The 25587-nt window shown below is 34.8% G+C and overlaps 1 protein-coding gene across 2 annotated transcripts in view; it reads left to right on the top strand.

Annotated features, from left to right (window-relative positions):
• LOC109045825 (AT-rich interactive domain-containing protein 3A) overlaps positions 1 to 16527 on the top strand; it is a 68737-nt gene extending 52210 nt beyond the window's left edge. For both annotated transcript variants that reach the window (XM_042724501.1, XM_042724502.1), the window contains 5 exons: positions 5781 to 5964; positions 8332 to 8576; positions 9724 to 9996; positions 11812 to 11901; positions 13209 to 16527. In XM_042724501.1, coding sequence (XP_042580435.1) covers positions 5781 to 5964; positions 8332 to 8576; positions 9724 to 9996; positions 11812 to 11901; positions 13209 to 13381 — 965 coding nt within the window. In that variant the 3' untranslated portion in view covers positions 13382 to 16527. The remainder of the gene's footprint in view (positions 1 to 5780; positions 5965 to 8331; positions 8577 to 9723; positions 9997 to 11811; positions 11902 to 13208) is intronic.
• Positions 16528 to 25587: the final 9060 nt, after the last annotated feature.

Here is a 25587-nt window from a genome sequence, read left to right as displayed (position 1 = left end):
ATACTGATAGATTAAAATTACAAATATCTTGGGGTTGACAGCTTTGTGACTATAAAAATGTTTCATCAAATAATGTATGCATGGTAACATTTAAATGGACTGTTTTTATTATTTGTCATAATAATTGTAATTGTGTACTTTTTTCATTTTATTTTCATCACTAAGTGTTTTCTTAACTTGTGGCTTTTTTGCAATTCACTGCTAGAACTGCACATAAACATTTTGTGGTCTTCAGTTCTCTCTTAAATTGACATATTAACTGAACGTCTGATGCTGGGTGATCAATAGCCTTATTTTGATATGTTTGACGTGAGTAAGATGAACGACAGGATGCAACCGATCCACCTGCTGTTATTTTGGTAAATTTAAGCAGTACACTATAATAGAGAAAAGGTCAATGATCAGTGATACCAAGTTCATATTTAGAGCTTTGACAAGTATTGGTTACACTGCAATCTGAGCTTCAACCTAGTAAAGATTTCAGAATGCAATTAGGACACACTGTCTTACATGTATTTTGAACTGCAGTGTGTCTTCTATGTGCCATATCAAATAATTTTTTTTAGTTTTTTTTTTTTTTTTTTTGTTTTTTGAGATTTTTTTAGTTTTAATAATTGGTTTTGTGCAATTAAAAACCTTTTTGTTTGTTTTTGGTACTAACAAAGCACCCCATCATCATTTACCCTCATGATGTTTTTCTGTTGACAAAAAAGAGAGAATTTTTACCCCATGCAATTATAAAGAAAAAAAAACATAAAGAAAAGAGTCAGTGACTCTTAAAAGTAGTTCATATGAGTCTATATAATTGTATGCAATAGCTCTGTGTAAGGAAAAGGCCAGAGTTTAAATGAACAAGGCAGTGGTTCTCAAAATAAATCTGAAATTAATACTTTTTTCACCAAGGATGAATTAAGTTAATCAAAAGTGACAGTAAAGATATTGAAGTAGCACAACTGTTTTTACCATTGATAATAATAATTATTTCTTAACAATCATGTGACTTTGAAAACTGGAGTAATTGCTGCTGAAAATTCAGCTTTGCTATGGCAGGTGTAAATTGCTTTTTAAAATATATTAAAACAGAAAACAATTATTTTATATTGTAATAATATTTTACATTATTACTACTTTACTGTTATAACTGTTTGATCAAATAAATGCAGTAATTTCAGTCTTTATTTTTTGTAATTGCTTGAAAGAAAAATGGACAACACAATCTTCAAAATGTCTTTTGTGATTCACAAAAATAGTCGAAATCCAGAATGTTTCCTTCCCAGAAAAACGGGATCAAATAAATAAGAGTTTGATGATAGTAAGAAAATGAAAACTCTGGTGAAATCTTCTCAGCTTCACTCTGTGTCCGGAACACATTAAAAAGCAATACACGAAAGGTTCTCCCCCGCTGTGAGTGAATTCGTGCCAGGACTGTTGTCCCCTGTAGGCCTGGCCTGAGACCAGAGGTCACTGGCCTTCCCAGTGTCCCCCGAAACCTTGCCATCGTCAATCATAACCTGTCAAATACGAATCGTTTGTCGCAAGCCCCTCTGTGTACTGAGATGGCCATATCTTTTTTCACATCAAAATGACTGCCTCTATTTCACAGCTCAACACAAACAGAGCTGTGTTTAACTCCACTCATGGAAGAATGTAGATGATATTCCCTGCTCCCCCAGAGAGCTTTATATAGAAAGAAGTATTTATGACCAGCTGTTTGAGACCTGTACTGCAAATTATACCTCTGTCAAAATGGAGATATCATGTGATTCCAGGAAAGTTTTCAGAAACATGGACTGTTGTTTTATGGTGGTTTTATCAGTGAAAACTTTCTTTGTTTAGCTATGCTATGGTGGTCTCATTATATGGAGAGAAATGAGATTTAAACAACTGATGTAAATCACTTAATTGTATCCTGTTCTTTTAAGTTGCCTTCTGAAGAATAAATACGTCCATCGTGGAAGAGACTTGGAGTGATGGGCTCATTTACGACCCCTAATCTTTAAGCTATAGGAACAATGCAAGTGTTATTGCCCATTGTAAACTGATAAATTCCCACTTTGATTCATGATTCCCACAGGGAAGCAACAATAAATTGATCACATCTTAGTGCAGCATCAGCACTTTCTTTTGAATAAATCAATATTTCACGCTTTCATAATTACCTGAAATACTAATGAAGATAATAAAAGGACTTGAGCCGCCCTGAATAATCACTCTTTTAGTTTCTTCCGTATTTTCCATAGGAAAACACCCTGAAGTGTGTGGAAATGCCATTCTGCTAAGATTAAAAAAAAAAAATCAAGAATGCAAGTATAGATTTTGATTCTGCTTATTTACTACAATAAGCTGCTCCACAAAGTGCTTCTTTTCAGTTGTCTTTGTTTTTAAACATGCACCAAATATATGTCTTTGACTATTTTCCTGCATCTCACTGCTTTTTCAGCACTGGTTATTTAAAAAAAAATGTTTTAAAGATTTATAGAACCATTTTAATCATATTAATCAAAAACATGTATGTAAAGTAAAAATAGATGGCTAATTATAACCATATAAGTCTAGAGAAGAGCATTTTATTTCACCTTACCTGTTAGTGATGTCTTAATTATTTAAAGTATGTTTGTGTTGTGAAACAGGTTATGACAGCCACTGTGAAAATGAATATTTCCACAACAAATAGAAATTTTATAATTTAGAAGGTAATTTAAAAACTGCATTATGTGTAATTTAAATGTTTGCATACATTTTATAAGTTGAGTGTTGTTCTTTTTATATTTAAAATAAATAGTAATTAAACCAAACCATCATATTTGTGTACCTTACACCTGTTACACCTTTATAAACACACACTTTTTTTGCAGCTAAAGTTGATTGCCTGGCCTGTCTTTTTCAGCTCAACATTTATACGTATAGTACATTTTCAACCCAAGAAGATATTGCAGTTTTTGTTGTGAAATGGAAAGCATGTAGGCAAACCTGTTACTAGCTCCTTAGCAAGAACTGCCTGTGTAGCATTTCTTAAACGTCATTTTGGATAAATGCATCCGCCAAATGAATAAATGTAATGTAAAGCTACCTAGTGTTCCTGACAAACACATCACAGAGGACTTACTCAGGCTTGTTGGTCAGTGCAATTAGCCTGTTTTATACACACGGATAAAGTTTTTTTCTAGCATTGTGTTTACAAATTAGCCCTTCATTTCATGCTTCGGAAGACCAAGCAATCGCAGGCACATTGTCCTTCCATTATCTGGCTGAAGTGAATGATTAAAAGGCAGACTGCTGATGAAGGCGGCCACATAGATGATTGGCCCCAACACCAGCTTATTGCCTTCAGCACATTTTCAATTAAACCTTTTTAGCCAGTGAGCAATTAACAGCAAACAGCTATGTGAGCTCGGCGAAACGTGTTTCTCTGAACTCCACAATCACTCATTGTCATAATGATGCATGACCTGATCAAATTGTTTGGGATGACAAAGGCTCGTACTGGCCTTTATTCACTGCATCTTATTCAGGGAACTAGAGGAGATGAATACATCAGCTCAGAAATCGAGCGCTCGTAAATCTTGTTTTAAAGACGCTTATCCAGGTTCAGATTCAGTCCAAAGGTGGCTTTTGTGGAGTCAAGTTTTATTTATTGCTCCAGCCTCATTTTGCTTGGCCTTTTGTGCATGGGAATAAATAATTATTTGTGCATTAATTTGTTTTAACTTTGTACATTTGAAGGTTTGTTAAGTAAGGAGTTTGTTAGGAGGGAAGGTTTTGCATTTAGTTTTGCTTTTAGAAAAACAATTAATATATATACCTGTTCTCACACACAGAGGCCAAAAGTGCTGTCCAGAGGGGATATTTGCACATAAAAAAAAAACTCAAATTTAAGGTTTAAGGTATTTACTTGACAAAATTTTATTGGGGAAAGAGGTAAACAACAGCTTATTATGGAATTATGGTTTTATTTTACTATGCAAAAAAAGCTCATACATTGAATACAGTACTATCAGTTATTACTACAGATAATTAATTAGTTCTCCATTTATTCTGATTTGCAATGCCTCCCAAAAACTTGAAGTTGAAAAAAAGTTGAAGTTGAAGCTTTTTTTATTTTTGTTTTGAAAAAGTCACACATTGAGGTGATTTTCTACCTCCTGTCAAAACACCCACTTACTCGTCTTGTTTGGCACATTCTGAATGGTACCTGTTTCACAGTGTTTTGCAATAAATCGGCGGACATTGCAACCATTCAAATTCAGCATATGAGCAATATCCATAGTCAATTGACCAAATTTAGCCATTATGGTAATATCCGCCTTGCTTGCAGAGGACAGATCCTTCCTCTTTGCATTTTCTCTAAAACCCACAAAATAATGTCTAATGTATATTACAGCACATATTACTAAACCCCATCACAATGATTGATTGAATTATATGGGAATAATAAGAGCAAGCTTTAACGTCAGCTTGGCCAAAAATGATGTCCGCAAACACTGAGCAATGTACATGTTTTACACTCCAGGCACAACAATGCAATTTGCTTACATAATTGTTAATACATTTTAATGTTTGAAAAGAGGGGAAAAGCATATTATATAGGCCTGACATCATTTTGGCTAATATATCACAAAATGTCACTTATAGCAGATGAAGGAATATAAGATTACAAGATTAATCTTATCTAAATTATTTTAATTTAATACATTTCAGTGTTATTTTTAAGAGAGTTTCCTTTGTTTTTTGTACAATAAACATATTGGTGGCATTAATTGATTTCCAGTGTAAAGTATGTGCTCTGAATCAAATCCAGATGAGAACCACCACTCTACAGCATTTCGGCTTTTTCGAATCAAGACCCTTGATACTTACTTTTACTTCAGTGACTCGTGTGGTCAGTTTGAAGAAAAGTTAGAAACATCAGTCGATTGTTTTAGACATTTGTGCTACTTCAGATTTAATGCCAGCATTGTCTCAGAGAGAAGGCTGATAAATCTTTAGTTTTAATAGTGTCTCTTAGTTCACATGCCAGAGAGGCAAAATGAAGCCGTAATTACAAGTCTTAATTGATGTGTTTTTACCTTGATAGACCATAGCTCTGCTCTCCTTGCTCTTTTCAGACTGTGGCTCTGCTTGCTGTTGTTTGCTCTATATTTCTCTACGTATTGATTGCTATTATGGCAAATCCAATGGGCACAATAGAACTCTATCAGCAAAATACAGGTTAATTATCTTGAGGTCAGGCGGTCTCAGATGCACACAAAGGGCTTATCCTCTTCGCACATTACAACCTAACATTAAATCGTGAGCACAAATTATCACCAAGGTTTTTTTCCATTCAACAAATGAACTGGCAGAGGAGAGGAGAGCAGTGTTTAAGAATCGACATCCGAGAGTTTCGATGTTTGGCAACTTTTGCTCTCTTTTAAAAAGCCATTTGCACTTTATAGTCAAAATTATTATCTCCACTGCTGTTCAGGCTTCATGGTGCATATTAGATCATGATAAATGATTTTCACTTTGAGTATACATAGTGGCAAATTTTTAATGATTGAGATGTTACTTTTACATAAATAAGAAGCCACAGGTCTTTCTTTTCACTAAAGGCAAAACAGATAGGGCAGACCTTTGACTGAAGGCAAAAAGTGATATTTTTGCTAAGTGGAGTGGGAAGCTGTCGGACGTTTTACTTATGCTTGACTGATTGGCCTTATAAGCGGCCGAGGGGCCCGTCAATGAGCTTGAGTTAATGGCATTGATTGTGGATATTGTGCTTTTTTCCCCGGCTCCTGCAGGGACTCCAGTGAATCGGATTCCTATCATGGCCAAGCAGGTGTTGGATCTCTACACTCTCTACAAGCTTGTCACCGAAAAAGGCGGCTTAGTGGAAGTCATCAATAAGAAAATATGGCGCGAGATTACCAAAGGCCTGAACCTGCCTACCTCCATCACCAGTGCGGCTTTCACCCTCCGAACACAGTGAGTGAGATAACTTCAGACGGGAACAACCTGTTGAGAACTGCCAGTTGATTCTTGTCTATCTTGTCCAATTCAATCACCTGCTTTTAAAATAAAGAGAGTGAAGAGCAGAGTGTGTTTGACAGTGTTTGGTAGAAGTAAGAAAGAGATAGATTTGTACTGCTAAATTGAGATCCATCAAGCAAACACTAATGCTGTTTAAGCATTGTACATTATTAAATCAGCACAATGTGAATTTAAAAAGACTATTTAACTTAATATAGTGCAGTTCATTTTTGTCAAAAACATTGCTTTTAGAGTGAAAGAACCTAAAGAAAGTAAGACTTTATGTAATGGCCAAAGACATTTTGCATATGTATTGGGGTGTTCCGATCAGGATTTTTGAGGCCAAACCTCTGACAGCAGGTGCGTCATCAGCTTGAGATCGGTTTTATGAGATCGGCCTTTTTAGAGACCGCCGATCAATCATCCCAAAGCAATTATCGGCCGATTGTGATCGGTAGCCGATCAATCGGAGCACCCCTAGTATGTATAAAGGCTCAGAACAAAAGAATGCATTGTGTGTGAACAACCGCTAAGACACGCTGACACACTTGATTGCGAAATGGATTGCTGTGGACAATATATTGATTTCTAAAGCTGCTTTTTGACTAATGCTTTACTCATCTAACACAATATGAATTGTCTGGAGTGTTTTTTTGTTGTTGAGCATTAATATAATATATACTATTATTCAAAAGTTGGGGTAGGAAAGTTTTTTTTTTTTTAAAGAAATCTCTTATGCTAACAGAGACTGCATTTATTTGATCAAAAATACAATAAAACAGAAATATTGTGGGAAAATGTATTACAATTTAAAATAGCTTTTATATTTTAAGGTTTAAATTTTCAGCAGCCATTATGTCAGTCTTGAGTGTCACATGATGCTTCATTTTTTCTTCCTATCATTGTATCAGAATGATTTTTTTTTTGTTGTTGTTGTTGTTCAAAAGAACATTTATTTTAAAGGCAAAATATAATATTTTTTATAAAATTCTTTACTATCAATTTTGATCAATTTTATGTAGCCTTGATAAATAAAAAAGTTATTTTAAAAAATACTGACCCCAGACTTTTAAATAGTAGTGTGTATGTGATTAATTGCAGTTAATTTGTTTAATTAATTGTTGTCATATAATTAATTCGATTTTTTGCACCCCTCATAAACAGATTTCAACTTTATTCATTTTAGTAAATTTTACATTTGACTCCAATATTTAACTCCTTTCATGAAAGCATACTGTTGTATGTTTCTACGTTCTGTGTAAATCATTGACGTACTTGGGGAACACATGAACTTGTTTGTGCAAGTCCACTCTCAGCACTGTCATTTAACATAATTACATTGTTCTCTAGGGCATCCAGTTCTCATGTAGCCCTGTAGGCTGTTATAATAAAACACAATGGAATTTGAAGACAGTCATTTTTAAGTTGATCATGAACCTAGTAAAAAAAAAAATTGACAGTTTAGCAGATGGCCTCTCATCCCGGTCATGTAAACAGAGGAATGCAAGAAATCTGGGTTTCAGAGCACTGTTGAGAGGAAGAATGTGCACTCACTACATTGTAGTGTAATGTTTCTGTCCTCTTTTTTTTTTCTCAAAAATGTAATGACGTAGTTTGTCTATGCATTGAAAATGAATTAAATAAATAATACGATAACTATAAAAATAATAGATGTACAGTTCAAAGTGAAGGCGAAGGGTTTTTGGTGTCAGCTGTCAGTGGAACATATAGTTAATGTTATGAACTACACCAGTGGTTACTCTGTTATGACACCTGTATGAACTTAAGGAGAACTGACTTCATGCATAACGATCACTTTGAGATCTTCTGGTCAAATGTCACAGAAAAAGTGGCTTAGAAATGTAAAGTTTGCTCTGAGTAAAGATCCTGAGCATTTATTTGAAGATGCCACTATTTAGGTATGATATTTAGGTAACACTTTAGTATAGGGACCAATTCTCACTATTAACTAGTTGCTTATTAGCATTATTAACATATTGGCTGTTTATTAGTACTTATAAAGCACATATTCTGCATGACCATATTCTACACCCCTAATCCTAGCCAATACATAAATTTAACAACTACCTTACTAACTATAATAAGCAGCAAATTAGGTGTTTATTGAGGCAAAAGTTAATGGTTTGTTAATGGCGAGAACTGGACCTTAAAATAAAGTATGACCGATGTTTACTATTTGAGTGTAACTTAAGTATCCAAACACTTTTTAGGGCAACTGTAAATGACTGTAGCTATAGTGTTATTGTGATTAGGTTATATATCACAGAACGAGCTTCAGGTTCTGTCTTTTCTTGTCTACAGATATATGAAGTACCTCTATCCTTATGAATGTGAAAAGCAGGGACTGAGCTCTCCCGGGGAGCTTCAGGCAGCTATCGACAGCAACCGTCGCGAAGGCCGGAGACAGAGTTATGGCTCCACCCTCTTTAACTACTCCCCCGTGGGCACCCCCACCCTGCTGGCTTCCCCAAAACTCCAGATGCCCCACATCAGCATGCCCACTCCCAACGGCGGGCACATGACTCAGACCCCTGTTATCAAGAAAGGTTTGTGTTTGTATTTCCCTTTCTCACAACATAGATTTTTTCAATGTCAAAATACTTTAATATCAAGGTGAATTTGAATGTTTCAAGCATGTTTTTTCCCAATATAATGGAATATTATTTTATAATAATTCTTTGCTGTTTCAATAAAATAATATAGACTACAAAAAAATAAATCAAATAATAACATGATAAAATGAAATAATAAAAATGAAATTTAATTAGGCATAATATAACAAAGAAAATCCCACTTAAAAACAATAGCATTCTATTGATTGTTGATTTTCAGAAAGAAAAATGTTATTCCTTATCAGGAAATTAAATGTTATTATTTTAATTACAACCTGGATCCTCCAAAGGAGAAGTCATCTTTCTTACACAATAACACTGTCACGTCTTACTCACGCTTATTCCACGCTGTGGCCTGAATGGTCATCAGAGCGGACAGGAAACAGCTTGCAGGACTTCCTCTTGCCCACTCTGCCAGTTTCCGCATCACACCAGCAGGAGAAATGAAACACAAAGAGACATGGGCCGCTTCATGATTCAGTAATGTGCCCATATGGAAAAAGACAAGTCACGCAACTTCAAGGATCAAAGAGCCTTACGAATCTGACAGTATTTATAGTGCTTACAAAGCTGCTTTTAATAGATCTCATGACTTGTGTTTCATACTCATACATCCCTGTGAGGATGTTATTGCAGCACATTTATAAACCTTAATTTGTAGAATATAATGCTGTATTCAGATTATTGAATAACTTTCCTTTACACTTTCTGTTTTACAATATATAATTTAAAATATCATTTACTTTAAGTGAATCAGGTGTACAGTATAAACATTTATGTCAAATAAATAAAATAAAAAATAAAAGTTTTTTTTTTTTTTTAAGAAATAAATTATTTTATTCAGAAAGGATGCATTAAATTAATTAAAAGTTACAGTAAGGACATTTACATGTTATCTCAACTGTTACGCTTCTCTGGCCAGTGTGGCAAAATGAAGCACTGTAAAAATGAGGATATTTCAAGGTCCTCCAGTGTACTTAAATTAGTAGAAAATTTCCAAGATTTTGGATGTTAAATGGTCCACTAGATTTGTTTTGTTGTTAAAGTGTTCTGTCACCTGAAAAAGTTTCTTGCTTCACAGAGGACTCCCTGCTGTCCAGCTGCCTGACTAACAGGATGGGCATCCCTATGTCTTTGGCCAGTCACCACAATGCAGCTCAGGCTGCAGCTGCAGCAGCTGTGCAGGCGGCCGCATTGGAGCAGCTGCGGGAGAAGCTGGAGTCTGGAGAGCCACCGGAGAAGAAAGTGATGCTCATGGCAGAGGAGCAGCAGAGGATAATGCAACATGCATTACAGCAGAATCTCTTCGCCATGGCATCCCAGCTACCCATGAACATCAAACTGAACAATAGAGGTGGGTGCAAGGAATTAAAATATATGTTCAGTATATGCTTTCACAAATATCTCTTTATAGTAATTTACTACTTTTTTTTTTTTTTTTGTACTTTGTAAGGCTCAAATGTAAAAGTATACAGTAGTTCACCCAAAAAATGAAAATTTGTATACTCAACCTCAAGTTGTTCCAAATTTTTAGTTTTAGTTTTTTCTTCTCTTAAAGATAAAAGATATTTTTAAGAATGTGGCCAACCAAACAATTTGTGGTCCCCATTGAGTTCCATAGTATATTTTTTCTTAATAGCAATTTGAAAGATGAATGAAATGGCAGCAGTTTGCAGACTTGTCTGGAAATATAATATAAATGAGAATAAAGTGAATTGTGTGTCTAGAATTACCTACAGTATAAAGTAAGTAGTGAGATGAGAGAACGCATTGTGGGTCAAATAATGTAGATAAGGGCAGAGAAGTTTATCACAAATAGCCAATGGTAGCTCAGAAAGCCTAAGCTTCCCTAGTAAAAAGTAATATATTTAAAATACATTAATTTCATACTTTGAAGTAGAGTTCAAATCTTTTGACGTATTTACTGACATATTGCTTGAGACTTACTGACAGTATATAACATAATAAGTGAACTTTATTTGGAGTATTAGTGCACAATGCACATTTTTAATATTAAAAAAGCCTAAATGTGTTTTAATGGTCACTATTGATGAGGACTGTATGATCGTTGAATAGCAAGATATTAAAAGTGTACCTGAAGTATACTAACAGTAGTTCCACTTTAGCACAAATCAAATATACTTCAGTAGATCTTTAGTTGGACTTCAGCACTACTTCTGTTCCGCACAATTAAAGTGCATTAAGCACAAAATTAGTTGTTCCCGTTTAGCAGACTTTTAAGTTTAGTATACCAAAAGTACAATTGCGGGGTATTTTTATTAAGTACATAAATATGTAAATGTATTTGTAGTATACTTAGCATGAAATAAATGCATTTCAAATGCATTTAAGTCTGTTTAATTTTCACTAGGGTTTGACTGTCATGACAAAACATTAGCCTTCCAGTTTTCCCTATCAAACTGAAGGAATTTATTAAAAACTTTTTTAATGAAAAATGTATGAATGACACTCTTATTTTATATTATTACACAATGATCAGTGTCACCTGTGAGAGAATAATATGCTTTTATGAAAACAATACTGAAAGAATTCATGAGAAAGATTTTATGAATAATTGTTAATGAATGAAAATGTGTTTTGTTGTCTACTGCATGACTCTTATACCACCCATAAAACAAGAGCCTCTTTATATGATGGGAAAATGTAGCATAATTCTATAACGCTGGGCAAGACTTTCACACAGAAACACTCTGCAATTGAAAGATTATATTAAATGTTATTTTGTGTTTACCTGCACATCCACAGTAATGACAGAGTGAAAACTGAAAGTCCTGACAGCCGCTGACTTGTTGGAAATATGAATCCTCATACATGCTTAATGCCTTTTTTGGTTCAGAATAATGAATCTAATGGTCTCCTACTTAATGTGTTTCTAATGAATAAATTGTGTGTAATTTTAACAGTCTGATTGCAGTGAAGAATACAGACGCCCCATGCCGTTCTCTATCTAGAGAAGTGAAAGGCCCATCTTTTTGAGAGCAGTCACCTCCCTCCCCCCTGCAACTCTTTTAATAAACCCCTCCTTATCCTGTCACTCATGAGTTATCGCCGATAGTTGGTGGCACGCTTCTCTTGCTTCTTGTGTTCCTTTTATAAATGCTCATATTGAGTTTTTCTCTTCCCCGCTCTCTGGCTCCTCTCTTGACAGATGATAGACAAGAGACTGCATTGAACCTGTCTACCAACGGCATTAGCAGCATCAACATGTCAATAGAAATAAATGGGGTTGTCTACACAGGTAAATAGAGCGCCGTTTGCTGATGTAATTGCAGGCAGGAAATTCAATAAGTTATAGCAGCACCCCCTCGCTTAGTCCTCCACACAATTTGATGTCATTTTGCTATAAAATCCATCGTAATGAAGTGGCAAGTCCAATAGAGTTAAAAAAGTTAAATATCTTAAAATTGGGCCTGGGCGCCAGGAAGTCGATGGAGCTTATTGTCTTTCGTGCCCGAGAGAAAGGCCCTCCGCCTTAGCTAGATACAGTGCTTGTGCCTGATGTGCGAGAGACAGTAATTACTAGAAGATGGCTCATAAGCTTGCAGGGAACATTTCAGGAGATCAAGTTGAAGTGGCATCTATTTTACCATTTTTCCTGAAGGTTTGTTCCCTGTACAGCTTTGAGTTTTTTTTTTTTTTTTTTTTTGTTAAGGTGAATGATTTAATGCTTTAGTTTAGCACAATTATTCATTTAAGAAATCATAAAATAAAGAATATAAACTGAACTGCTTTAATTGCTTTTTTTAATTGAATTGCTTTGTTCATGTTAAAACCCTAGAATAAAATATATTTAAAAAAGAATGAGTTTAATTATGCCAAATTGCACTGAGCAGTAGCACAGAATGAGAAAGGCTCTGTTTGCACAGGATGCATTCTTGCACGTAAAAAGAGCCAGACAGGGCAGAAATGAAAAAAAGCAAATGCACTTAAACATTTAAATATAACCAATTTATGGTGCATGATACTGAAAAAAGATCAAATGAAAGATCTGTGTGAACGGCACAAAAGTCTACTTTAGACAGAGTGCTACTTTTGACAGGCTTATGTTCAAAGGCATGATAATAAAACAATCTATGATTTGCCTAAATTACGATTTAGTTGCCTTCCAATCCTATCATGTCTGAAATTATTCTAAATTCAGGAGATATTCTTAGAAACATTTGTGATGAATTCATTTTTGATTCATGAGAATAGAATTAAATTCATAAAAAAAATTGAATTAACTAGATTTTAACAAAAAGTTAGATACTTAATCAATATACAGACATCAGGTACTTCGGCTACTGCGTCTCCAGTATTGTGCAAATTAAAAAAATATATAGTAAAAAATGTTAAAATATTTGCGCCAAAATATTGAAATGGCTTGTGCAAGGGGGTGTTGATCACATAGCAAACATGTTTTAACTATTTGTAATCACATTTATTGCATAAGAATTTTGCACTTAAATGTTTTTAATAAATATAAACGAACTGATTTAGTAACTGAACTGCTGATGATGTTGTGTTATGTAGAAGCTAACTTTAATATGTGTCTGCTGACTGCAGGGGTCCTGTTTGCCCGTAAGCCAGCCATAGGTTTCATGCCAGGCAGCCAGCGAATCCATCACCAACACAGCTCTCAGGGAAAGAGCAGCAGCCCAGGGCTCAGCACCCAGATGCAGCCGTCCTCCTCTTCCTCCTCCACCGCCTCCTCACACGGACCAGCCACCTCCCCTTGAGCCCACAACACCTCACTCAACTCTCCCCCGACGTCAGATAAGGCAGAGTCTTTAGGTCACTCTGCTGGACCACCTTTTTCTGTCTCCTTCAATGTACAATGTACACTTTCTACTGTTTTTCTAACCCTCCCCCTGCAATCAGGACACGAGCGTCCATCACCAAAAAAAACTTCCATTAAAACAAAAGGCTGAGCACTGCACATTGGACGTGTGGTACATTTACATATGCAGCAAGTTGCAGCTTGTAATTTTGTTCTTCTGAGGATGCGTTATTCAGTGTGGAACGACTAAAACGTACTGCATGACAATGCCACGAACACAAGGAGCGTTGTGTGACGTTTGAGAGGACGAGAGTGAATGTTGCGTCAGAGCAAGATTCTTCACTTTCCTACACTGATCCTGAAGTTTGGGCATCTTCATCTTTACCTATTGCATTCTTGAATCAAACAGCAAGAGCTACTATCAGCTATTACCAAAGAGAAAAAGTGCAGCATATTAGCGGTTTATTTGATTAACGTTACAAAAATTCATGCAGAGTTTTATCACCACCGTCACACATATCTGATGCCATTCATTGCAGATGATCAGAAAGTTACCAAAATGAATTATTAAGCTGATATTTTAAAATATCTTGATTTTAAGCAAAGCACATCCCATTTAACTTGGGCATCAAATAGTCAGGGAGAATAAGTTATTTACTGTATTACTGCTTTAATATATGTTTGTAAAGAAAAGATATCATTATATCCATCAGAGCAAAGTCCGGGAGAATCATAAATGCAAGATCGGTCATGTATAGCTTGATACGGAGGAAAGCAGACAGGATCATGTCTACTATATTCTTTCATGACTGGAAATATATTCCATTGATTAGTGAGTTATTTGGGGAACACTTGTCAACAGTGTTTAATGATTTTCCACCATCTCAGCTCATGTTTTATAGCAAAGTGTTCATTAAATGGTTAAGTAGATGGAAAAACAGGTCACACTGGTTAATACCGGTTTCAGAAGTCGAGGGTCAAATGATTTTGTGACGTGTGACTGCGAGCTGGATGTTGATCAACCAGAAAACAGAGGCTCTTTAGAAGAATATTATGTGCTGTGATCACGCTGAATATGGCTCATCTTAGGCATCAGTTCATGTTGTGAATAGAATCCAGCTTTCATTACGTTTTCAACAATGCACTTGCATTTGAGAGTTCACCTCTCGTTCTTTATTCCATTCTCTCTTTTTTTTTTCTTGCTCACACTCATGTTTATTTCTTCTTCTTCTCTTTTCTTTTGGAAAGGAAATGGGAGGATATTATTGTGTCATTTTTTTTTTTTTTTTTTTAATTCAGTAGACAATTTCAAGTTGTATTTATTTTTACTTCTATTCTCTTCCTTTCATGTTGAAACTTGGGCTGTTTCAGTGCTTTGTGAAACATCACTTTTATTTAAAGAAAGAAAAAGTCATATTACAGCCCAGTACCTCACAAATCCTGCAAACCTATAGACAGATAATAGATTATGATAACAAGATATACCTCATTTTTTTTTTTATTTCTATTATTTTTATTGTGAAGCCACTTGAAAATGTTTTTTCAACAAATCACTGGATTTTTTTTTTTTTTCTATTTTGTATTGTTTTACCAAAGAAGGGAATATATAATGAACACACATCTACCTCATTTGTTATAGACTGTGCCAACAACATAATCACAGCAGCCAGTTTTTAATCAAAGCCTTTCTGGTCCAAATTCGCTTTTGCTTGCATGATTTGTGCTGCAGAACCAGAGGCTGGACCACACAGGGTTCGAAACGGCGTCAGTTGCTTTGCTTGTTCGTTTTTGTCCGTGGCATTTTTCCTTTACACTCGGGGGGAAATGAAATACCAGAAGGATTCTGTCTCTTCTGATCTGATCGAGCTTATTCTTTACAGTATCAGTAGATCTAAAATACATCTTATGAAACATATCTCAAGTTAAGCTGCAACCTTGGGCGTTTAGTTAATTAAAGTGTTTTAGCTTTACGGTTTGCAGCAGTTCCATCGATGCCAGTGTTTGAGTCGTAATTTCTGTTCACAACATAATGTGGACTTTCAGAAAATATATAACCTAGTCTAAGTTAAAAGTAACTAAAAAAATCAGTTTTCTTTTTATACTGTCTTAAGTGGGTTTTGAATGAGGAGACGTGCTCAGAACAGGACTTATTTTTACAAATACCAAAGATCTGACAATATTCTTGGGTTGACAATTTCCGACCCAGTGCTGTCATTCTTAACTTTTAATCTCAAGCAGCAGAGAAATGTTTTTATTTGATCCTGCTGTGGCAATTTTAACTTGATTTTAAGCACTTGGATCAAAATGTTTTCAAAAAAAAAAAAATGAAATGGCCAAGCTGTATATTCAGTTAGTCTCAGTGCACGGATGGCAATCTAAGAATGTAATAACAGTTTCCAGAGTTTTAACACATTAACGATTAATGAAATGAGTAAACCTGACCATCATTTTGTTGTTGTATAGGTGCAAGGATTAATGGAAATATATAGTCTATATTTATGTGGAATTACAGAGGGCACAATCAATGCACAATTGTCTGATTCCTGTTGTTGGATGTAATTTACCTCTTGATCAGCTTCTATTTTTTCACAGCAGTGGCACAGTCTATTCCTTCACATGGCTGTCTGTTCTCTCTTCAGCTCATGTCACTAGACTGCAGAGATTTTTAGAAGAGCAAATCCTGGACGAACTCTGGAGAAGCAAAAAAAAAAAAAACGAATCAGAGTGAATCCATAACCAAAGCTTTTACAAAACCACATTCACAGGCTTACTAGTGACAATGTTGGAACATTTGTTCATAAAAAGACTATCATTTTAAAAAAGAATCACTCATGTGCTTAAAGAATAATATGTTGTTTACCTTGTTTAGCTATGTCAGCGATGCTATGCTGGTAGATTTTAGATCCTATTATACGCTGTGTATGAAGCTTATTTTTCTTTTATTCACTTTGGATAAATCCAGTGCATTATGGGAAAGCTGGATTGTGGTGCTCAGGGGTTAAAAAAAGAAGAAAAAAACTGGTGAAAGATTTTTTTGTTGTTGTTTGTTTGTTTTGCCATTGACTTGTAGCATAATTAGAAATAAAGTACTGCTTTCCACTTTAATGTCCAGTTGAGTTTTTCTTTTGGGTTTAAATATTCATAACTGCTATAATAAATAAGAATTATTGGTGGGGGAGGGGTTAATATTGATTTAATATTTAATATAAAAGGTTTTGAATGGCTGAATATTATAAAATACAGGTGGAAGCGCTGGATGAAGCATAAATGTCATTTATTCTTGTTATAACAAAGCTGAATATTCAGCAGCCATTGCTCCAGGCTTCAGTGTCACATCATCCTTCAGAAATCATTCTAATATACTGCTTTAGTGATCAAGAAATATTTATTATTATTATCAGTGATGAAAGAAGTAGTGTTGCTTAATATTTTTGTGGGAACTGTGATATTTTTTCTGATGAATAGAAAAAACAGCATTTGTTTGAAACTGAAAACTTAAACTAAATGCAAGATGTGCTGAATAAAAGTATTCATTTAATGAATGACTCTAAACTTTTGAACAGTGGTATATATTTTGCCAGTATGTTTACTCCCTGGGAATCAAACCCATGACTTTGTTGTTGCTAGTTCTACACACTACATGTTGAGCTACAGGAACACAAGTTTCTAGACAGGTAATGATGATCAATCCTTTTTAAATCTGTTTGTATACACCATTGATTTTAACATTGAATTGAACAAAAACACACTAATCCAGAGTTGAGCCATTCAAAAATTAAAGAAGATTGGAATGCCAATGATAGGTCACTTAATTGTTGATCAGCCTGTGTTTACTGGCAAAGGAATTGTGTTAAAAAGCTGTCCACTCAAAAGGCAAATGAAGCGACAAGTGTTCAATAAACGACAAGATGTATACAACAACAAGACAGCCGTCAGTCTCATTATATTCATATTAAAACATAATGAGATTGTGTGGAAAGAGCAGATGGTCCAGAATTTAAACACAATATCAGCAATTCGATTCCACAGTATACCCACAAAGTCAAAACAGAAAAAGACAGAGACAGAACAAGTTGACTCTGCCGGACAAAGGTCAAAATCTCGCACTGCGAACGCAGGCAATTAAACTAATGACGCCAGGGGTGTGTGCAGCATTAAGCAGCTAAAATGGAGTAAAGATCGCTTCATTAAGGCCCAAGAACCTGATGTAATTAGGAGTAGGGCCAAGATTAGTGTCTGTCAATGGTTTTGCCTGGGATTTGCGGGTAATAGAGTTATCATTGAAGCTCGAGGAGTGTTACATTACACTTCGGAATAAACAAAAACAAATTAGCAGCGTCGTCCAATAATGGGTTATCTTGTCAGAGCCTGACAGAAATCCATGCCCTATAACACAGTGTTAATTTTATGCATCACTGACAAGCACCTTCACAATCAATGGAGGTACTATAAAGTCAGGGAGACCATCAATTCAAGTTCAGGACAGGTAGACAACGAGTTTTATGAGGCCAGAGTGTATTGGAACCAAAAGTATAGTATTGCTGAAATCATGTTTTGAACTTTAGAAGCTTTCCTGACCAATTAAATGCATCAATCCATATGATTACAGCATCAATATGAAATGAATAACATGGAATTATCTGAATACACTTGTGAAGTAATACTTTGTCTTGTTAAACTTCAAGTTTCAGATTCCAAGACAAAGATGAATCAAACTAATATATTTAGCATTTAATTTAGGCAATAATGTAATAATTCATTATGTATGTATTTATGAAATGCATAATACTGTACATATATTGAATATACATGTTCCCATATGTTATATATATATATATATATATATATATATATATATATATATATATATATATATATATATATATATATATATATATATATATATCAATATATGGAAAAGGGCAGTTCCTCATGTATAATAAGCAGTGTTGGTAGTAACTAGTTACTTGTAACAGAATAAATGTAACTGATATCTGTTACAGTTACTAAAAAAACATTTGTAATTAGATTACAGTTACTTATGAAAATGTAAACGATTGCAAAGGGGTTATGTGATATGACTGATTTGTTTCCCAAATTGCATTGACTACTTTCAAATATGAGACACCAATGTTTCAGGAGTTTAGGACACATGCATATTCGATAACTGTTTTATTTCCTATTTAGGTTTATGTATATGCTTTATTTATTTGTGTAAGATGAACTTTTTTCGCAAGGTTTTTTTTTCCATGTCATAGCTATGCAAAGATTTGATTTCATAATGACTGTACTAGGATTTTGACTTTTTATTGTTAAACTATTATTATGATTTTGAATCTGTGTTGAACCTCAGAGATCTCAAAGTAAAAAGAGGTGCTAAAGTCTAATTTTGTGGTGGCTGTGCTTTAAAACTAATTTTTTTTTTTCATCTTAATTCAAGTGAAGAAAGATTTTGAAAGTCTGACAGCAATCAATGTTGAAAACATTCATTAGAAATTTAGAAAAGTAATCAAATGCAGTTGGTATATTATTTTAATAAAGTAACTGAAATAGTTATGCTACTTATTACATTTTAAATAGGACAACTTGTAATCTGTAACCTATTACATTTCCAAAGTAACCTTCCCAACACTGATAACACAATACATTGTTTCTGTATATTTTATATATACACTAAATAATTAAATCTATTGATTTGTAATATGTAAAGAAATCAGATCAGGGTCTGATTATGTGAGAACATCTAATCCGAATGCGTATTACCTATTGTCTAATTTAATTTTAGTGCCTGAACTTCTGCTCCAGCAAGAGAACAACCTAAACTCAGCCACCTCAATCAAATGAAGCCACATCATTACATCTTGGGTTGTTTTCTCTGGTTTTACACTATTATTCACTGGCTGATATTGATAAGAGAAACAACAACAAAGATGCTGTTTTGATCCTCTGCTGTCCTGGTGACCATTGATTGAGCGCTGAACTTTGACCTCAGGAGCAGTATTCCACACTTGAATCACCTCATGGCTGTCAGAGATGATTAGCTCCGCTGATCTAAGAGCTCAGGCTTTGTGCTGTCAATACCAATTAGCAACCCCAGCATACCAGTGATGGTGTCATGTCCTGAATACTGATTAATTAGCTTACAAATGTGTGATTTCATAGAAGAAAAACTTTTTTCTTTCTGCAAAGTCATTTTAGGTTAGTGCGGAACAATAAAATAGTATCCATTTGTCATTATGTATTGTAATCTGAGACTGTACTGTAACACGTTTCCTGCCATCATTATTATCAGATGCATATTTTACTTTTATTTGACTTTTTTATCTGCATGAATGAACTTCTATATAGACCAATTTATAACATGTAAAGCTTCCACCAATGATTGCAAAACATTAAAAAGATTTGTTTCTTTATGTCACATATTACATGTTCTGTGTGGACTTTATGTTGATGTCTTGGTTCCTTAGTTTCATTACCTTTTTTGTATTTGGTTCTGGTCTATTTTTGTTTTGTTTTTTTCTGGGTTTTTTTTAGTTTTCATGTGCGTTTTTTGTATTTTTCTTTATTAAAAGTGGTTTATTTTGCGTTTTCCACCTTCGTCACACTGAAGTCCTGCTCAAGTGGATCCTGAAGGATCATGGATGTGGTGACTGCTCTCTCACATCCAACTGTATATGCTTATGTAAGGAGATATGTTGTTAATATGCCCTCAATAAATGAACAACTCACTGCAAATATTATTTCCTATAAATGTGATAGTCATCCTTCAGACCAGTTTTACTAAGGATCTCTTAGAATGTCTTCATTTCTTTTTACTTATCAATGGCATTGTAGACAAAAAACCTTCAGGCAAAGTGATATTTGGTATCAGCTTTTTGCTGATCCTGGATCAAATGGCCTTTATCTTTTGACAGGTTTGCCTAAGGTTGTGCTAAGATGAAGTCAGCAATGAAATTTATTGGGCTACTCAAAAGCTCAAAGGGAGTGTCACTTCAAAAGCAACTTTAGAAGAGCGATCCATTATGTGCAATATACTAAACACTTCCGCCTCCGAGGTGGTATGGAAATTACTACATAAATATAACTTTAATAATGATGATTAACAAGTATAAAACAGATTTCCACATCTGTTTATCATATAATACATTTCCAGTTCCATTTTCTGATTGAATTTTTGTAAAACTCTTTGTCTGTTTCATGATCATGGGTCATTACTGGGATTCGCTAATAATATTTAAAGTTTCTAAAGTGGTGGTTAACCAAAATTGATTGCTAACAGCTTTTCACAATACTTTGCTATGCCCATTATAATAAATAAAAATAATTTTTGCATTTTAAAACTTTACCATAAAATAATGTCTTATACTGTATCTATCTTAAACTGGGCATTTTGTCATGTCCCTGAGGCACTTCACTGAGTTTGTACTTAGAAAATTATTGACTAAATGTGTGTCATGTCTGTGATTTTTGGCAATAATGTAAGCGTTTATTTGTGTTCCTTTCTTGTGAAGAATATTTTTCTAAAAAACTGCAAGATATTTTATAAAAAACAGACTTTAAAGTTATGTCCCTCAGTCTGAACTCAGCCCCGTCACACTAACAATTCTACACTCATTCTACAATAATTTAGACTCCGCTCATATGTGACATCATTCAGCAGAAAATGCTTAGCAGTATCATACTTTTTATTCATATTTTTGAGGCATATTATAGTCAGGGAGGGTACTGTCAAGCTTAACAATTCACCCCTCTCACATAAAATTAGGATGGAAAATGATTCTTTTTCAACATTTTATTTTAATCTCAAAGTATATACAATGTACTTAGTTTATTGCTGCCATATATGGTCTACTCTCCAAACTACATGAGAAGCAGTGGCCATTTTGAGTGAAAAACCTCAACCCCATCACAAATATATGTATTTCTCATTGTTACAGTGTTGCAAACTTATGAAAGGGTTGAGTTATTTACTTCATTTATTAATAATAATAATAATAATAATAATAATAATAATAATAATATATATATATATATATATATATATATATGGCAGTTTGATATGTGCCTAATGATGTGGGGTATTTAGAGAATGAATCATATAAAGTTGAAAAAACTATTACGCTTGCTCTTTCTATTAGTGTGAAATGCTCAGACGTTTTTCTTAATCTGTTAGACCTTTTCAGCTAAGAAGAACACTGATGGGATGTCCATCTATTTGTTGGTTGACATGGTAAGAATGAAAGTTAGTGGGGGAAGGGTCGTGCATTCCTCTCATTAAGCAGGGGTTCATTGGGCACTAATGCATTGTGATGGGATTATTTTCCTCAGACAGTTATCTAGGTCATGGTCCATGACCAGCCTTATAAAATGTACTATATGATGGTCAGAGAGGTACTTTAAAAGCCATCAGAAATAATCTGTGTGGAAGGAAATGGAAGTTTTGCCACAAAACCACTGGTTGCTATAGGGATTAAAGCTATGGAAACTGGATATGTGATCAATACACAAATCATGTATTAATTACTATTGTTCCACTGATAGTGGACTATGGTGGATTTTACTGATCAAACATCAATCAGCCAAATGCTTTCTGACGCCAGGCTGTATTCCTCCTTATTATATAAACTGATATATGACAATTTTATAGTTCTGCATTTCTTGGTTTATTAATTCTGTGCATATTTACAAAATTTAACAAATAAAATGTATTTAAATTTATTTTGTATCAAATACATACATAAAAAAAATTGAGTAACACTTTATTCTAAGGTGTCCTTGTTACATGTTACATGTACTTAGTATTATAATAACAATTAATTACGCATAATTACATGCAAGTATCCCTAAGCCAACCAAAGCCACTAGAAGACAGGCCTGCAACCATTAGCCGAAAAATAGATTTTTTTAAAAACTAAAATTTATGGATGTCAATGAATAATGAATCGTCAGCCTATCTGCTAATCTTCAACATGTTAAGGAAACATGAAAAATGTTGTTATTAAGTAATACAGACCCTCTCATCTCCCTAAAGTAAGACACTCTCTGGCTTAACCCTTCCCAACCATATAGGATAGTAAGTACATGTAGTGAATTAATATTACTCAGTACTTAAATGTATTTACAATGTAATGTAAAATGTCATTCAATTACACTGTAACAAGGATACCTTAAAATAACGTGTAACCAGAAATTGTGTTTTATGGCAGCGTTGATATTAGTTTTTGTTGGCATGTTTTGCACCGAGTTGATTTATCAGAGCACAACCGCGGCTCAGCAATATAACAACCGACTTTTCATGGCTTATTGAGAAAGTCAGTGGCTGTTTAGAGTAGACCAAACATTATTCTGAAACAAAGAGAAAACCCCTGTTGATATTGTCAGTGTGGATATGTATGGCTCTGCTTTCCATTTTGCGTCATCTGGATTATCACACATCACATCAGGAGCCAATGACTATCACGCTGTTTCTGAGAGCCAAATCAACAGAGATAAATCACTGAAAAGGTTAACAGGCAACGTCTTTTTTGTCCGTCTGCTTGCTGTGAGACTAGGTGTTCGAAGCCTACCCTGCCAGCGCTGCACCTGTCTTTGTGAAGATAATATGAAACATTTAGAATGCAAATTCACCAAAACACACAAAGCAGAGCCAAAGCTATGCAGCACAATGATGAATGTGCTGCCACTAACATGCTGACATCCCAACAAACACAGCTGGCCCATGCTAGTCTTTGCTTATTTTTCTGTTTTGCCTTACAAATTGAGTTTTGTGCAACATTACTAATGGGGGTAATGGGGCTTACTACATTACAAAAGAGCGATTTTAATGGTGGTTTTATTGTCAGTCTGTTTGGGTTTCCAGCAGCTGACGTCAATGCATAATATCACTTAGCATTTATTAAAACAGTTTATATTCACCATTATAAAATGGATAGTTCTGGTCCTGAGTCCTGACTTCTGATTGGTCAACATCACAGTGGCCCACTCGTGGCACAGCTCCAATAGCGGATCGTTATTTTTGCCAAACAACTGTCAAAGACTAAGATTATATATTTTCGCTCAATAAGTATAGCCCTGAATAAAATTGAGCAAAAAGGGTAATTGGGTCAGAAAGTTTATAAAAAGGTCAAAATAAATAGACAAAAAGTCGCAATTCCTTTTTTTTTGCCCAAAAGTTTGCAAGAATGACTGGCTTACTGCACATTATCTCAGTTATTTCATGGCTACGTAAATAAACAGGTGGACTTATTGAGCTGAATATGAATTAAAATTATTTGATTATTTCACGTAATGTCCATCCCAATCTACAAAAACTTGCAATATTATTACAGAAGTATATACAGAGGACATTTTCCTCATATCCAATAACTGACAGGGTTGCCAGGTCTGCATAACAAAACCAGCCCAATTGACCTTTCGCAAAGTGCTTGAAAGATAGGCGCTCTGATAATGCTGAATCTGACCAATCATAATGCTTGCCAAACAAAAAAATCTGATTAACCAAGTCCCTTTAAGACAAGTCATTTCTCTCAGCGGCCATCTCTCAGGCATGCAAGGGCAGCTCCTATCTCTTTGAATCGGGAAGCATCAAATTCTCCAAAACTGTTCACTAAGCTTATGATTAAATTTCAGATTTGAAAATCTCCAATGAAATCTGACAACAACCGTGTTTTAAATGTTGTATCTTTTGCTCAAATAGCGTTATAAAAATATATAATTTTTTAGGCTAGATCAGCCAGTGCGCATGCGCAGTCTTAAGCACACGTCTCAGAATGCTGACTGTTTCTATAGCAACCAGGACCTCTGAAGGCCCGTTCACACCAAGAACGATAACTAGGCAAGGCAAGGCAATTTTATTTGTATAGCACATTTCATACACAATGATAATTCAAAGTGCTTTACATAAAAGGAAGTAAAATAGTAATAAAAAATAATCACAACAATAAAACAAGGAATTTAAAAACTTAAAATTATTTAAAAATAGATTTAAAATGAGTTAAAAATAGATTTAAAATAATTAAAAAATAAATTAAAATTGGAAAAATATTATACATAAAATACAGTGCAATCAGTTTGGATGTAGCACAGTGCTCATTCAGTAAATGCACAGCTAAACAAATAAGTTTTGAGTCTGGATTTACATTTAGTCATTTTGCAGACACTTTTATCCAAAGCGACTTACAATTGGGGGATACATAAAGCGATTCTTCTTAAAGAGGCAAACAGACACAGGAAGTGCTTGTAATACCAAATTTTAGACATTGTTCAAATAAGTACAAGCTAGAAAGAGAAGGAATAAATAAAGAAAAGGACAATTGTTTTTTATTGTTGTTGTTGTTGTTTTATGATGAAGTCAAGTAGCTTCAAAAGAAATGAATTTTCAGCTGTTGCTTGAAAATTGTCAGGGATTCCACATTCCGGATAGGGGTGGGAAGATCATTCCACCAGCCAGGAATGGTGAACAAGAATGTTCTGGAAAGTGATTTTGAGCCTCTCTGTGACAAGAAGTTGTGCAGCATGCTCCGTTAGAAAAGGCCTGATCTTTCTGATGTTGTGCAATCCAAACATGCAAGATCAAACAGTCTTTGCAATTTGTTTTTTCAAGGTCATTTGGTCATCAAAGGTTACAGCAAGATTTCTGACTGAAGTTGATGGGGTAATTGTAGAAGAACCTAGCTGGATGGAGAAATTATAGTGTAGAGTTGGAGTGGCAAAGAAGACAAGAAGCTCAGTCTTTGCCAGGTTGAGCTGTAGATGATATTCTTTCATCAATGCCGAGATGTCCGCCAGGCAGCCTGAGATCTGTGCAGCTACAGTTGGATCATCTGGTTGAAATGAAAGATCTGTGCGTCATCAGCATAGCAATGGTAGGAGAAGCCATGTGCCTGTATGATGGGACCCAGTGATGTCGTGTATGTGGAGAAGAGGAGGGGTCCAAGAACTGATCCCTGAAGAACCCATGTGACAAGTTGATGTGCTTTGGAAACCTCCACTACCCAAGACACCCTGAAAGACCTACCAGTGAGATAGGACACATTTAAATGTGGCTAATGTTTTAGCACATCTGATTTCTTCTGGAAGCTGGTTCCAACTGTGGGTGGCATAATAGCTAAAAGCGGACTCCCCTTGTTTTGTGTGAACCCTTGGTATTTCTAACTGACTCGATCC

This window comes from Cyprinus carpio, chromosome B5 (assembly GCF_018340385.1).
Source record: "Cyprinus carpio isolate SPL01 chromosome B5, ASM1834038v1, whole genome shotgun sequence".
In the NCBI taxonomy this organism is placed as follows: domain Eukaryota; kingdom Metazoa; phylum Chordata; class Actinopteri; order Cypriniformes; family Cyprinidae; genus Cyprinus; species Cyprinus carpio.
Note: the sequence above shows the minus strand (reverse complement) of the source record. Positions and strands in the feature narration are given on the sequence as shown.